General features: G+C 35.3%; 2 protein-coding genes across 3 annotated transcripts in view; one reads left to right on the forward strand and one right to left on the reverse strand.

The window, feature by feature from the left end:
- LOC145690493 (uncharacterized protein F13E9.13, mitochondrial) overlaps positions 1 to 8,593 on the reverse strand; it is a 39,739-nt gene extending 31,146 nt beyond the window's left edge. The window contains exon 1 of the mRNA XM_081765417.1: positions 8,298 to 8,593. Coding sequence (XP_081621543.1) covers positions 8,298 to 8,373 — 76 coding nt within the window. The 5' untranslated portion in view covers positions 8,374 to 8,593. The remainder of the gene's footprint in view (positions 1 to 8,297) is intronic.
- Positions 8,594 to 9,061: 468 nt separating this feature from the next.
- eIF2beta (eukaryotic translation initiation factor 2 subunit beta) overlaps positions 9,062 to 17,160 on the forward strand; it is a 47,503-nt gene continuing 39,404 nt past the window's right edge. The window contains exon 1 of one of the 2 annotated variants that reach the window (XM_081765416.1): positions 9,062 to 9,263. In XM_081765416.1, the coding sequence (XP_081621542.1) occupies positions 9,246 to 9,263 (18 nt within the window). In that variant the 5' untranslated portion in view covers positions 9,062 to 9,245. The remainder of the gene's footprint in view (positions 9,264 to 17,160) is intronic. The other variant, XM_081765415.1, reaches the window with a different exon arrangement.

The following is a 17,160-nucleotide window of genomic DNA, read 5'->3' on the forward strand; positions in this document are numbered from 1 at the left end:
TAAGCAAAATTCAGTTTTTTTTTTTTACATAAAGGATAGAAATAATTTATAGTACATAAAAGACACAAAAATTAACCCATCCCTGACACGTTGCACTGTTGGTACATAAACGATACGGTTGAGTTGGATCAGATCCACTGCTGCTTCAGATGGAAAAACTCGTTGAAATAACGAGTTTTAAGGAGATCGTTTACATTTTAGTAATTTAAGTTTCATATAATAAACTCTGCTTCTTTCAGAATAGGAAAGATACCAATTATGCTGAAAAGCTTAACAGAAAGAAGAAACTTTGAAAGATTTATAAAAGTAACATATAATTCGAGGGCAGTTCAACACTAAGAAAACGCCAACATGACACTTTCATTTTGTTGTTTTTTTCACTCTCAAAATGTGATTTACCTACAATTAATACACATGTCTGAGTAAAACAATTTCGAACATGAACAGTTGACTAAGTACATGAAAATTTTACATTTTAATCAATTGTTGGAATATCTTGCTCGAGCAAAGTTTGTTCCTGATGGTACAGTCCGCAGCAAAAAAAAAAAACCTGCAACATGAGCATGTAAGTTTTTTTTTTTTTTTTTTTTTTTTTGAAACTACGCCTAACAGCGCAGGGAATCAACATAATGTATAAGTGGCACGAATCACGCAGGAGAAACTTCGGTGTCCTCCCCTGCACACTTATTTTGGATCAAAATACTTCATCGTTTCACAATAAACTTACATGCTCATGTTGCAGGTTTTTTGCTGCGGACTGTACACCTTCAATATGTGTCATCTCATCTGCTTACACTTGCTCTTATGGGTAAAACAAAGAGAAGTGACTGGTGTGAAATAGGCCTTCTGTATGTGAAATACAATTATCATCACAAAGCTAATGCATCACACCATGCAATGCTTAAAAGTGTAATTGGAAATATTGTGCCACTTTTACTAGTTCTTCAGGATTCGTAGTGTATTTGTTGAATATACTCTCAACCTGTTGCGATTAACTGTCTATCTCTTGAATAGTTTCTAACAAGTATTCTTCCGTTTCCGGAACAGAGACAAACTAGTGTCACTTCCTGAAAATTCATGTAAAAACAATGTCACATCATCTTTGTTTACTCCTGAATTTTTATGTTTAAACATTTTGGCTGGTGATGAAATCTGCCTTCAACATGTGCTTTTTTTAATCAGAAAAAAAAAAACACTTGAAAGAAACAGAGACAAGGTTAAAAGCAACACAAGTCAATTCTATCATTTGTAACTTTATCTAACGTACAGAAATGTATTATTTATCAAAGAAAGGAAATTTCATTTACAAAATATTTTGTTATAAGTTCCAAGACCGTGTGATTGAAACTAAGGTAGGAAATCAAGGAAAACATTCTTCTTCTATAGACGGTGGCAGCAAATTATGGCATCCTTAGGTGAAGCTTAAGGCAGGCATCTGGGCACTTTTAGAATATGCTTATACTTGTGGGAAAGAAGCTGCTCTGCAAGTTTCATCAAGTTACTAATTTTTTCAGGGGTCAGACCCCTACATATTGGACTAAAAAGTTTGAGTTTAATTGAAAATTAACATTTCCTCTTGAAACTATTCTTGCGCTGTGAGTGGACGTTTTCAGGCTTATGCTGATTCTTGGTGCTTTGTTTAATTTTATTTTATGATTTATGGAAACTCTCGTATAATTTGTGCTACTTCATTTCATATTTTCCGTAATACATTTTGTAACTTCATGTAACATTGTCAATTGTCATATCACAATGTCAAATATTTAATATCTAGTCATATACTTTAATTGTGCTTACACTATTTTAATATTACCTTATATATATATATATATATATATATATATATATATATATATATATATATATATATATATATATATATATATATATATATATATATATATACAATTTTTGTGTCATTTCTTGTCAGTACTACCAACATAATTTCGCATTAGGCAAATCTGGAATAGGCGAAAGTTGAAGTCACCTGCGTAACAGTTGAAGAAAAAATAATCATTCTTTTATTAATCTGCGCCTATGATTCTATCGCTTGAATTTAGTCCGTTTTGTCTGAATTTTCCTTGGGGTTTGTCCTGTTGAATTTTGTTCTGCATTCGTAATAATCTGCTTGGTAATTCTACCAGAGGCTGTAAGAAGAATTACTATTTCTTCAAGTTTCATCATAAATTTTAGATGTTATACTTTTTTGTTCTTTTCGGAAAAATGATAAGAATTACAGTTCTTTATCAGCAATGTTATTCACATCTATTTTGGTAAAGATGAATGTGATTTAAAAAAAAAAAATACCTGCGGGCAAATGGAAAATTGATTGACTCAGTTGCAAGAAAGCAGTTTGACATTGTAACTGAAACGAACATAAAATAAACTTAATTCCGTATAATATCAAATTATTTCACATCAAGATTTTACGTTTTCAGTAATTCATCTCTAAAATGCTAAGAGTCGCAGTATATAAAAGGTGCCACAGTTCACATCCTCAAGACATGTTTGGCCATTTATTAAGTAAACAATGCAAGAGGATGCATAAGGCGACTCTTAAGAAAGAATGTTAGTGGTCTGCATCACAACTCCTTTTTCGGCATCATTTTATCAGCTGATTTGTCTTATATATACATAATTCTATACTATATGCAATAGTATCATATATACTTCTATTTTCATATTTATATTGTCAATGTAAATAGCAGCAATACAAAATATCAATATCAATATTGTTTTTTTTTTTTTTTTTTTTTTTTTTTGTAGTTTCAATCAAATCAAAAGGTCAGATAATCTGGGATAAGGGCTGTCTTACGAATCCTTTTGCATTGTTAGCTTAATATATGGCCAAACATGTCTTGAGGATGTGAACTGTGGCACCTTTTACATACTGCGAGCAGTGGCGGTTTTAGCGGGTAGTCCAGGTAGCCACGGGCCTACCCAAAAAGTTTGAAAAATATATAAACACTAAAAGATATAATAGGGGGCGAGATGGCTTAGTGGTAGAACGTTCACCTCCGGTGCTTGGGGTCCCTGGTTCGATCACAGCTCGCGCCATGTGGACTTTGTGGTGGACTAATCATAGGGTCTATGCTCTTTTATGAACATCTATATGTGACATAAAAGACATACATGACAGTAAAAGTCTACGGATATAGAATATTATATCCGCATCTGTATTGCATCTGCACCCACATCCGCAAATAACGAGATAAAAAATACACATTTCAAAAATATTTTCTGACGTACTAATAAGTATAAGTATCTCCTACACTGAGAAAAAAATTGTAGGTGGCGTACTTAAAAAGGTAGGTTACAAGAGTAATTCCTGTAGTTTTGGGGCTTAACGTACAGCAAACGTATAACTGAAAATGCATGTTTTATAATACTTTCCGCATAAGTGCTCCATCTATACGTACTTCCCGTATGAAACAATATAGGCTGTCATGATCTCACATGCAAATGGACGTATATAACTTTTAGCTGAGGAATTTAACATAAATACAGTGAAACCTCCCTTAACGGACACTCTCAATAACGGACACCTCTATAACACGGACACATTTTTTGTCCCGGCAAAAATATATGTTCTCTTACGGAACAAAACCCTCCCCTTTACGGACACTCTCAGATACGGACGCGGACAGTCCTTTTTTCCCCCAAACGTTTTAATAACCTCTTCATAACGGACAGGAATTATTCTCTGTTCTGCGATATATTACAGTAGACAGAAAAGAATTTTCCCCACAGGTGTATCTATCATGAGTCTAGACCGATGAACCATCAAACAGAACAGCTTCAAGCTGAACTTGAATTTTTATTTATTTATTTATTTATTTATTTATTTTTGCCTTCAATAAACTACTTTTTGGTGGAAGTCATAGAAAACCTTCAATAAGTAATAAGAGTCAGTCATGTGGCCAAGAATTCTATACGAAAGATCTTCCCTTCCCTAACAAATTTAGTCCTTTTTCCTCTGGGCCTTGAATTTTTCCCGACAATTTCATAGATAACAAAACAAACACTGTTTGCTTTACAATAACATTTTCAACGAACAATATTTCCTCTTACTTTTTTTTTTTTTTTTTTTTTTTTTGGAAAAGTAACATTTTTCTTTTACTTATGATACTGGAGCAAGTCTGGGTTGGAGTTTTCCAGGCATCCTTTTTCACTTTTTCTAAGAAGATATTCTTTGTGTTTGGGGCTGAGTCAATAAACATATGTAATCACAATAACTTGCTTTTTCATCCATTCCACCAGTACACAAACATACATACAGATACACATATTTTTTCCGCAACTGTACTGAGGATTTTCAGAGGACACTTGCTAATGAGTTTGACCGGTTAGTAGATTCCTAACGCATCTTTAGAGAAGGTCCTGAGAATTTGAAATAAATGAAAAACGCTTTCCCTCCCACTTTCCCCTTCCATGTAGGAATAAAATTATTACCATACTCGCATTATCTTTTGCAATATACGAATATATTAACACATCCCCAGCAATAATACTATTTAACAGAAATCAATTTCTTCTTCATCCCTCCCAGTAATTTAAATACATACTAAATAGAGTATTTTCATATTGAATTTTACGTAGTTATGCTCATACATAATGTATTTACTGTATATTACTGCATACAGTTACCGTTGCGAGAAATTAAATTACTGTAACCTCTCTGTAACGGACACCTCTCAGTAACGGACAAAAATTAATGTCCCATTGGTGTCCGTTATTGAGAGGTTTCACTGTATATGCATGTGATATACGGAAAACTGTTAGATGTCAGACATTCTGCAACGGCATGAAGTAACATGTAAGGGCCAGTGTGTATGAAGCATAGGATAACGTATGTTCCGTACTGATTTTCTGCGGTAAGCAAGAGGATTCCGTATATTTGTATAATATAACGCTGTCCGGAGAACGGATTTTTCTCAGTGTATAAATCCTATGACATGACATCAATAAAATTAAAACTAAACATTAAATACGATTCTTTCTTTTTGTAAGTCAACTACTTGAACAAAATGGGGAAAAAAATAATGCTGAAATAAATTACGGAATTAATAAAAGCACATACTTAAGGTCAGTGGTAAAAGTGAATTTGAAAAGGTAGGGAGACGCATGACGTCACGCCGTCTCCCGTGCCTATCTTTACCCATTGTATTTTTTCAGGAAGTGGGCGACGCCATAAATATTTTTTTTTGGAACTGGGCGGACGACGCCCCCCCCCCCCGCTTTCCACCTCACTTTTACTCCTGCTTAAGGATCTTTCGAAAGCAGATTTTTGGCAAGTAGATTGTCCAGTTGACAATACTCTAGCTGCCAGTTAGTTTCAAACTAAATCCCTAAAAAAAAAAAAAAAAGGGAAAAACTCTTTATCCGATCATTTAAAAGATATGACGAACTTTCTTTAAAATGCAAAAGTGAAATAGAGATAAAATGCCCTTCAGAAACAAGAATAAGTCGTTCCAAATAAACTTACATACAATCGCGTTACCAGTTAATATTTATAATAGGCATTTGGAAGCACAGATTTTTTTTTTTAAATCCAGCGAAACAATTTTCCTTTGGTGGTTATTTTCTTTTCAAAGGTAAATACACTAATTCGCGATGTCAATACTCGTACTTTCCCAAATATTTGCAATTTCAGCCACCGCCCGCGAACTAATAAAACAACCTGCAAATAGCTTTTTTTTTTTTTTTGCGCGCGATTATCCGCATTCACGCAATCTCTAACAATAGATAAGGCATTTTTTTTAAGGAAAATGTGAAGCACATGTATTAAATTTCATTAAAATATAAAGGCTGCCATACTGTTTTATAGTCTAAAAGCATTTTATGCTATTTTCTATAGTTACTTTAACACTTTCTTATAATAATCAAGTGTAGACGAAACAAAAGTAATATACGCCTTGAAACAGTAGGTTACTCTAATGACTAATGTTAAGAAGAGGCGCCTGTTTGTTCCGATTCCACTTGAATTTGGTCTATAGTTCGATGTTTCACAGTTTTGCTGCTGAAAGGGACGCTAATACTCCAATTCAAACAACCAACAAATGAAGTCAAAATACAGGGTGGTGACCTACTTATGGACTACCCGGTGGTCCATAAGTAGGTATACACTCCTACATTGATCAAATATAACATTCTAGTTTATGGGTTTATTTGCTACGGCTCTTCAGAGCTTAATATATAAGAAAAACGCATTAAGAGCAAATAGTAAAGAAACTAAGTCTACCTGATGGATAACAATAAGAATAAAATGCAATGAGATGATCAGTACGGTACTGTATACCTACTTTTGAGCCACCCTGTATATTACATGGTTGGAAACACTGACTAATAGCGTGCAAATTTTATTAGTCTTTTGGTCAGTGATGCCAATTTAGCATATCTGGAGAGGCATTTATCTATACAAACGTACGAAATGCTTATAGCCTTAAGTATAGTTTATTTTATGATATTATTTTGCTATTTTTGGCCTTTTTATTAGCCGTTAAATTAATTCTAAAAATACTTTTTCTTTAGAAATAAAGTATTTTTTTTTAAATAGCCTATTTGCCATTATATATTATCGTATTAATTGATTTCTCTAGATAGAGGGTATTTTATTACGCAAGAAACACTTGTTTTACATTCTTCTTCTCTCTCCCCACCAGGTCCGAGCAGTAACAGGGGGCGAGCGGGGCGACGGGCCCGAGCGCCGAAGTAAGGAGGGCGAAGAAATCGGGAGAAAAGGGGCAAAAGAAAGGAAAAATTACTTGGAATATATGTATAGGGGTTCCGTCGTATACTCTCGCCCCGGGCGCTGATTTTCCACGGCACGACACTGCTCCCCACCTACAGATTTACAATTACTTTACAATACTTATCGACTCAGAAAGAATTTTAACACTTATAAAACGGGGGTATTTAAAAAAAACAGAAAACCGGCCATTTTTGATATTTTTCATTAAAGAATTACAAAATACTCTTCTGCTCAGTAGGTGTGTTTATTACATTAAATGAAAGGTCATCGGCTCCTCTGGATCCATGAACAAACACTGCAACCATACATGTATCTTTAACCAACCTATAATGGTTTATGTTTCACATTATTTTCAATATAGGAGTCCGTGCTTTGAGTTCTTAAGCGTATTTAGCCTTGGTATGAAATATTCTGGCCCGCAAAGCCCACATTGCATTCAGGACAGTCCACATAGTGCAGCGGCGCCCGAAGAAAATTTTCAAGGGAGGGGCCCATCTCCATGATTGCTATATTACGTCTGGTATTTAAAATACGTGGTTTGCTATATTACGTATATATTTTCAAAAGCCAGAGGGGGCCCGAGCCCCACCCTGCCTTCCTCTTCGGGCGCCCATGACATAGTGTTATCTTGTATTGTTTTGCCTTCACTGGTCTTTTCAAAGCTCGTGCGAGCATACCTGCAAAAAAAAAAAAAAAAAAAACTGTGTAACATGCTACGCGCTCAAATAAAGCTACTTATTGTTCTCGCTTTCTACCTACAACGGAGTTCATTTTTTGCTCAGAAAAGTGTAGCAGCATGCAGAACGCTGTAAAATAATTTTTAGCTTGTCTGGAACGCAATAAACAACGCTATATAATAAAATTAGCCTGCTCGTGCGATGCACGTGCATGGCAGGCTTGGACAAAATAACTCGTTCGTGCTATGCACGAGCATGGCCTTCAATGTGTTAATGTCGCTCCCGTAACGGTCCAGTTTGCTAGTTAGTAATTATTTTAATTTTCGCATTGCATTGCAAGAATGAGTTTTCTAATACCGTATTAATTTAGTAAAATGCTCATTTCTTCATGCCAAGGAGATTGTTTTTGTTTATTAGAGAAAACAAATAGGATATCTAATTAGCTTGAGAATTCTCAATTCAATCATGATGGGTGTACGGAGAAATAAGAAGTACTTGTAAGGAATGACGTGCTGAAAGAAGTAGGCCTACTACTGAAAATTGGGACAATGGCAGTCTACACAAAACCAATGACTTTCACAAATCAAATGAGTTGTTGATGAATTTTATTGTAATTTAAAGTCATAACTCACTTATAATCCTATACACAAAAAAGGGGTTTAAAATCTACAGTGTGGGTTATAGGCTAGCAGTTCAAAATCTAGCCATTTTTGCGTAAGAAAAGCTTATTTCTGAGAACCATCTAGCCTATTTTCTTCATAGGTTAATGGCAACACTGCTTTTGGTTGGATTCATCACCAAGTGGGAAACATGGGAGCTCCGAGTAATCAAAGTGATAGAAGTGGAAATACACACTATTAGAAACATACCTGGTAACGCCCCAACATGAATCATTCCTATTACATTACATTTTTCTCTTCGAAATAGTTTGCAGAAACGATGCATGATGCAATGTAGATCCACAATACATAAATATTACACAATTATAGTTGCACTAGATTTAACTTCATAAATAAAAGCATGTGCACCTATTGAATCGGTCACGTTATTCGAACGAACGATTCGCGAGCGAATCTTTTGAATGATTTTGAATCAAAGGATATTTATGATTCATCTTCACAATTTCAAATTACTGGTGAAAATAAGTTTTAACAGTAAATAATTTTATTTTGCTATCATCCTAAAACTTTTTCCCTTAATTATTTTATATGGTACATTCTATAGAATGCCTATTGCCCTTGAAAAGAGAAAATGCTGGAGCATAGGGTAGAGTTGTTGAAATTGTGTTTGTGTATGTTCTCATTCACCCACTTGCCCCTCAAAAAATAAATTTATTTTTTAATTGCAATTTTGGTTTTGATTTGTCAATTAATCATAAAGAACTTTATAATGGAAAATTATATAGACCTCTATTCTGGGTACATTTGTGGGTGAAACAAATGTATGAAGTTGCCAATATACAAATACACTTTACTACAAATATTATAGTGAAAAAATATATATTTTAGAAAAATAATAACACAATACCATGAAGCGGTGAAATAAGGATATGACGTGGGTGACTGTTTTCACCTGTTGCAAGTTTTGTCCAGAAGATGCCTCCACTTCACTCTATGACGCTGCTGCAAGATTCTAACTGTGATTGGTTCTTCAGGTCCCGTGCGTACCACATGTTCATGTGGACGGTGAAAGGCTGATGCAATACTGTCTGTGAAATACGTCTGCAACTGTAAAAATTCGTATTTTTGTCTATATAAAGAGCAAGCGTACTGAATTTGGTATATCTTTTCATAAAGTTTTGAATCTTGTGTGAAACTATGGCTGAAGATGAAACGGTGAGTTATAAAATGTGAAAATAAGGTTGTGTGATTAAATTGGCAAACAGCCCAAATTCTAGATATTTGCAGTTTGTTTAGTAAAAGCACAATTTTTATCAACATATGGGTTTATGCGAAATCAAATTGATTGATGTTGATGCAAACGTGTTCTATGTTTAGATTGTGAAGCCGATCTATGAGGTCGAATACGCTATTCTTTACTTGTAAGACACTTCTTTGTTTACAATCAATCGTATTCAAGGGTAGATTTCATTTCCAAGGGCGTCAGATTATTTTGTTCCGTATGCGTGGCGTTTTTAATTATATATAATCCATTGATATTCTACTATGGTAGAACTTCCAGGTAGACAAATTATAGTTTTATAACGTTCGTAATTGTTAAATTGCAATTAACCGCATATTTAACAAAAATTTGCACTTAATACTGAATATACCATTAAAGTAAACGTTTTGATATTCCCCCTTGTACTGTACTATAAAAAAACACTCTGAGAATTGCTCATTTGCAAGTACAATATGTGGCAACAGTTTAATACTATGAAATTCCAGGCTAATCTTCCGCAGCTGTCAGCCTCGGATAAGACCCGCACGAGCCTGTTTACACGGTTGTATTACTACTTACCTGTTATTTTAGTATACCTTACCTATAATCAGGGTGGATTGATTTAAATCACTTGATTTTTTTAAATAAAAATCGTTGATTTTAATCAAATTCGAAATAAATTAATTGAAAGTGAAAATAAGTAAAATTCAGCCTCTGGTGTGTTATTTCAATTATGGAAGAGAATCATAATGCAATAAGATGGAAAGGATCTAGAACATAGGTCCTCCCATATAGGTTAGTAGCTAGGTTGGTTCCTTTCTTAACCAAAAGTTAATTTTTAATTCAAATAGTATTGCCGAGCGAGCGTTAGCGAGTGAAGGCGGGTTAGGGTCCCGCAGGGCACGTTGTTTTCGGTCTTTATTACAGGTAAATAGGAAGAGGGGACCTGTGTTCTAAAACCTTGCCCAATAAGATGCAAATGTATGTGCAGCATAGTATGAAAACTAGTGTTTCATGCAGAGGATAATTAGGGAAAATCCCGTTTTGTACGGGTGACGGAGGAATTCTGCTTTCTTATCTTCGTAACATAAGGTTTTTAAATCGTTAACTATTCCAACGAGAAAATCATCATGGACATGTAAGATGAAAATTCTTTTGTGTGCGCGTCTGTCTGTCTGTTCCCAGATAATAGGGGCGTATTTATAAAGGGGTCCGATTCCCTCTCCAAAACAAATCTTGCTTAGATTTTATAACTTCAGGCGAAATTTGCATGTTTTATATGTATTTCGTGCCGCAAGCTAGTTCCAATTTTTTTTTAGGTATGCCCCTGCCAAATATGAGTAACTTTTGTGAAAAAAATGTATTATGTTGATAAACGTCGCCGTACTTTTTCCTTAGTGCTTAAGAAACATTGTTTGGGATTAGAGATGCAAAATAGACGGCTTTTTTGAATTTTTTTTTCACATAAAGAGCCGGCTTTTGAAAGAAAATACGGAAATGTTGGTTTTTTTTTCATTTTCATAATTTTTCTATCTAAATAACTTTTTTATAGTATAGCTACTCTATAGTTAAACAAGATTTCATGACCTGAATACCATATTTCCCTCTAGAATTCACCATCATGATGGATGGAGCACATGGTTTATGAATTAAACATTAAGTACGTAGTATTTGGAAGCAATTTTAGAGGCTGTACTTTATTTTAACTTTTGAGTTGTCGACATTTTTTTCTTCTTTAGACCATTTCAGTTTTAGTTATTTGTGTTTCATTTCTTAGAGCTTAGTACTCTAGTTTCTAGCACACGGTTAAACTTTGTTTTTCAATATATCCGTCAGAGCATACTTCCACATTTCTGTTATACTGTAGCTGTGTAATGATGTAGCAATAATCTTCCGCGAGCAACCTTGAATGCCATTTTATACAAATAATCAGTACGGATTTAGAAAAGTGTTTTTGGGAGTTTTTTTTTCTTATTGATGGTTAGTTTTTTTTTTTTTTTTTTTTTCTAAAGATGCGTGATTTTCATTTGAGGGGAGCTTGAAGTTTGAGTAAAGGCATAACTAAAATTTCGTTTGTTTTAGAAATTCCGTAATTTCGGAGAACAGGCTTCAGTCCGAAAGACACCCCTCACCCTAACCCCTTTCGCAAATCCGTCATTGCTGGTAATTAGAAATAACAACAATTTAAAACATAAGAAATGAAATCAACCAGGAATCACAGTACACGCACTATCTCTACATTCACAGATGGTATTAAGAACTTTTGTCGGAATGGTCGAATGCGGGACTGAATCCCGGATTTCCCAATAGAAACGGAAAAGGTAACCACTCACTCATGTTTGTTGTGCTTGACTTAAATGTATTTCGTAGGTTTTTTTTTTTTTTTTTTTTTTTTTTTTTTTTTTTTTTTTAAAGGGAAAGTTCTGTAATGACATGTTGAGTTCTTGTTAAAAATTCAGGACTGGGTAAACCGTGATGGTGGTTATATATTCCAGAGCCTTGAAAACCAAACGCTCAGATGAACGGTGTTATGCATATGATCCATGAAGAGAGAATTCAGTACTTTTCTGACTAAACAAGCATAAGGAACAGTCTGTGCATTACAGGATTTGGGACTGTAACGATTTTGCAGGTCCGAAGCACCTGATAGGTGGTAACAGATTATTACGTACGTAATAAATGAATAGAAAATACATTTTCAACATTTCTGTTCCATTTCAAAGAAGTTTCTGTAGGGGTAGCAAAGGCGGAAGCAAGAAGTGCATTAACAAATTAGGTGATTTTTGAGGGTCCCATACAAAAATTGCATTTTTTTCAGTCTTTTAAAGTAATACGTTGAATTGTAATAAAATAATGATTATTTTTCATTGTTACTCTAGTACAAATGTTTATGAAAGTCTCGGAAGTCAGACATAATAAACTTATAGGCTATAACAGATTGACGAGGGAATGATATTTATTTAACAGTCACCAGATGCAGCTCAGAGGCTATTTTATACTGGATATCTAACAACAACATGGAAAGGATTTGGGAAGGTATCGGCCAGGGCCTGTTTTAGTAGGTAACATCCCGGCATTTGCCTGGTAGGACTGAGAGGGGAAAACTGGAAAACCCCAGTCAGGATGGTCGGCAGCGGGAATTGAACCAATGACCTCCCGAATGCGAAGCCAACGTTGTACCACTTGAGCCCCTTGATATACGTAATGAACAAAGAGAACATGTTATTTTTGAGAAGGCTATGGCGTCGAAACTTAAATTTGTTTTGTGCGTTTGTTCAGTAAATATATTATTATCTTCCCGATGTATTATTTCTTTGAACTCACACACACAGCGCAATAAATTCTGTATGTCATGTAACAGTTTTTCCTTGTTTTTGTATTTTTCTCAATAAAAAATATTGCTTATAATGCATATGAAAGTTAAAACTTAACTGCAACTTATTATGTACATGGATTAATTTTTTGGGATTCATACAGTGCCGGAAATTGGTACAAAGGCAGAAGGACATTTGATAATAGGAGAAGGTAAGAATGCCGAAGATGGATAAAAATGATATATTTACAAAGTAACATTGTAGACTATACAAAACCAAAAGCATATCGTTTGCTAATACGTCACTGGGACCCATAGTTTACACAAAAATCGAAATGAGACGATTGTCGGGTGGAAATTGGTATAAAGGCACCCACGGTTACTTGTTGTTTGGCGCCCTCTACATGTTCAGCGTTACTCCTGTTGCCACTTTGAGAATCAGCTGACACAGTGCGATAAGGGAAGTGCGGGTGCGAACGTCTGTGAGCTTGTGTGGGCCATGCCTCGTGGAAAATTTTTGTCGAGTGGGGAACAAGCACGTGTCTGTGCGTACAAGGACATGCGCCTGTCAAATCGGCAAATTGCAAAGCAGCTAAATCATTCAAGTTGTGTAATTAATAATTACGTTCGATTGTGATGCACAATACGGAAAGAACGGGAAGTATGGTAGAACAAGAAAACTTTCGGAGGCTGCGAAACGATTAATTGTGCGCAAGGCAAGGGATGGAAGTATGTCATCTTTCCAAATTGTTGCTGCTTGCAACTTACCTGTCACATCCAGAAGAGTGCGTCAAATTTTGAATCAAGATCCACATCTTATATTCAAGAAACTGAAGTGTAAACCACCCTTAGTGCGGCGCACAAGCAGGCGCGACTCCAGTTTGCGGAAACACATATGTCGTGGACATCCGAATGGAATCACGTTGTGTTTAGTGATGAGAAGTAGTTCAATTTAGATAGTCCGGATGGTTTTCAATACTATTGGCATGACCTTAGGAAAGAGGAACAAGTGCAAATGAGCAGAAATTTTGGTGGAGGAAGTGTTATGATTTGGGCAGCGTTTTGTGTTAAAGGTACATCCACCATTGCATGGCACAACATCAAAATGAATTCATCTACGTACATAGAGATGTTAGAAATAGAAATGCTGCGGATGTATGAGGAGTTGGACGATCAGAACCTGATTTACCAGCAGGACAACGCTGCTATCCACAGGGCAGCAGCAACCCGACTGGTTTGAAGGTAAGGGCATCAAAGTTATGGAGTGGCCAGCGAGAAGCCCGAATCTTCAGCCGATAGAAAACCTCTGGGGAATCCTTGCGCGCAATATTTATCGCAATGGTCGGTAATTTGGGACGGTTGCTGAGTTGAAAAACGCGATACGAGAAGAGTGGTCAGCGATTCCACTCAACAACTAACATATCTCATAAACATAATGCCGAAGCGTATATTCCAACTCATTCAGAAGAAAGGAGGGTCAATCAAGTACTGAACATCTATTTTCCATTCTGTACCGTACACTGTATTTTTATTTTTTGCCAAAGACAGTGGGTGCCTTTATAATAATTTCCACCCGAAAATGGTTTAATTTCAATTTTTGTGTAAACTACGCGTGTCGGTGACGTATTAGCAAACGACATGCCTTTGATTTTGTACAGTCTACAATGTTACTTTGTAAATATATCATCTTTAGCCATCCTTGACATTCTTGCCTTCTCCTATTTTCAAATGTTCCTCTGCATTTATACCAATTTCCAGCACTGTAATAAGAATGTGTTAAGAATTAAAATTGTTTGAAATATGTTTTCGAAATTAATGTTTATTGTCGAGGTTTTGTATTATCTTCATCCACTACTACTTAAATGAGTTCTTGTGTTGTAGAGAAGCGTAACAAAACTTGCTTTATCAATTTAAAGCAGAATTTGGAAAGAAAAAAAAAATTCCCAAGCGAAGCAGAAAAAGTCGATACCCCCCCCCCCCCCAATAAAAAAATACTTTTTTTTTTTTTTCGAACCCTTGCATCTATATTTGGGATTGAATAAGTTAACGACTGGCAACCAATTCAAAATTCAAGCCCAATACTTTCACTTAAATGGCATAATTAACATTTAATATTAATTCCTAATGTTTTATCTTCAGTTTGTGACTGGTATTACACGAGAAGAAAGATTTGATTTAAATTTTAAAAAATCAGCAAAAATGATTTAAAAAAAAAAAACATTTTTTTCCCCTTCATTTTCGCAGTTTACTTTTCACTGTTGTTCACAAATATTTCTTATTTTCATGCTTCCTGTGCTCTTTCATACATCCGTATGCATCAATTGTATATAGTATTACAGCGGAAAATTAGTATCTTCTAACTGTTAAGTATTGCAAACTACGCAGTACTCAGAAATTACAGTATTACGGAATCCTTACAGTATTACGTGAAGAAACCTTTAGAGGGGGTTTTGGGGTGGTGCCCCTATCAAACACATTTCCCTGGGATATTAAAAATTATAAAGCTTGTAAAAGAAATTCCTGCGTACTTTCGCATTCTATGGGGCTATGCTTGTATTAATGAAAATTGCATATCTTTTAGCATAGCATTCTCAAATGCGGAGCTCCATTACCAGTTGCAGATGCATAAAACACGAACTAACTTGTGCTAGGTGGCCACTAAAAGCACGAATGCTATCTGAGTCAGGGAAGGAGCGCAAAAGGCCTTGACCAGTTGGCGTGGTTCCGTAAGGAGTAGGCGTATCAGCGACAGTAGGTATACCCATAAATGAGGAAAGTGGAAAAAGTACTTTATATGGCATAAAATACATGCCTTGTGTGTTGCACAGCTTTGCAACACTTGTACGATTACTTTGTCCCTGTCATGATATAGCACTTCACTTCATCATGTCTTTCTTATGGAGTACTATGTGGTAAAAAGTATTCTTTCCATTTCGTTTTTCTACTTTAGTATACATGTAAGCTGTAAGTTCGCGATATATTGTCATTACTTGTGGAATCCTATTGTGAAATCAGGTAACGTATTTCTTCCGTGAATTTTACTAAGTTACTGTGCGTGTCCTCCTCCCTCCATAAAATGGGATAGCACCCAAAATTTTGCCCCACTTCCTTGTATTCAGTTCAGATACCACTAACCTCTCATTAGTTTCCGCTCTACATTTTTGTATGTCCTTCCATTAGGGACCGTCCACACATTACGTAACGCTATTTTCGACCAATTTTTACCCCACCTCCCTCTTGTCATTTCGTAACGCATGGCTGAACGTCTCCCCATTTGTTACGTAACACTTTTCGATTTTTGTTTTTCACCAATTTTGCTTATTTTGCGAGTTATTACAATAACAAAAATACGTTTAATTGTAGAACTTTTTATTACAAAATGCTTGTATTCTGAATATATTTATAGTGTTTTTCGGCAACAAATCAAAGTATTAGAAAATGATCATCTTTCTCACCTCAACCATAGGTTGGTAGGCAACATGGAAATTTTAAAACCTCTCTCTCCCTTGGTAGAGCTGTTTTACACTTTGATAAAGTCTCTTCGTAACTGCATCTAAATATTCTATCCTTGGTCTTCCTCTTCCTGGTTTTCCTTTTGTATTCCCCTCTATCAGCACGGTGAACCAATCAAAGTGCCGAATAATGGTAATACCGTAATAATATTTAACCCCATACAGTTATGTAATTAACCAGTTTTAATTCCTCGAAATTGTTTTCCCAAAGAGATCGCATCTATTCTTTAAGGTAACCGATGATTGGCAAAGAGAAAGTAGCAGGAAAATGCAGGTGAAACGGGATCTAAATAACTGACATCGACCTCATTTTCCGAGATCGAGGAAGCTTCGTGTATTTGAATTTCGCCAGGGTCGACGATGCAAAGAAATTCTCTTCCTCGTCAACCACAGATTGGAAGTAGTTGCACACGTGAAGGAGCTGGGACATCTTTGAGAACAAGCTTTCGAGCATCTTCTTTGGACTTCAGTTTACCCCTTTTTAAATTATCTGCTATTAGTGCTGGAATTCAAATAAATTCGATTTCGCCAGAATATTTAAGTTCAAAACTAAATAATTCAGTACCGGTACAAGATGAAGATCCGACGAATTAGGTTTTCAATACCTTATTTTGCTCCAAACCGTGGATCGTTCCGTCGCGGAAAATATTATTTCATGAGAAAAGTTTTCTTCTGTTTTACTTGCGAAGCCCGTTAGAAGAATAGAGTAGAGTAGTGATTCAAATCTGAATTTTAAATAATATTCTTAGAAAGAGCGATACCAGTGGGAGTTTTATTGTATTGTAATACACGAAGTGTGCATCACCAGTCATGCTGGTGTCTAGTAGCGTCTTCTATTCCCTTCTACATGATTCAATTTATATAGGCTGTATGTTCCCAATTTCCCGAAACAATAGAAATATTTACTCAAATAAAAAAAGTAAAGAACTGAATAAAATTATCTGTTTAATTCTCAGGTTTATATTTAATTTAAAAAAAAAATACAAAGGATACATGCGTTACGTAACGAGGACAAACCCCCTCCTC

Source organism: Thermobia domestica, chromosome 7 (genome assembly GCF_964235325.1).
Source record: "Thermobia domestica chromosome 7, izTheDome1.hap1.1, whole genome shotgun sequence".
Lineage (NCBI taxonomy): Eukaryota > Metazoa > Arthropoda > Insecta > Zygentoma > Lepismatidae > Thermobia > Thermobia domestica.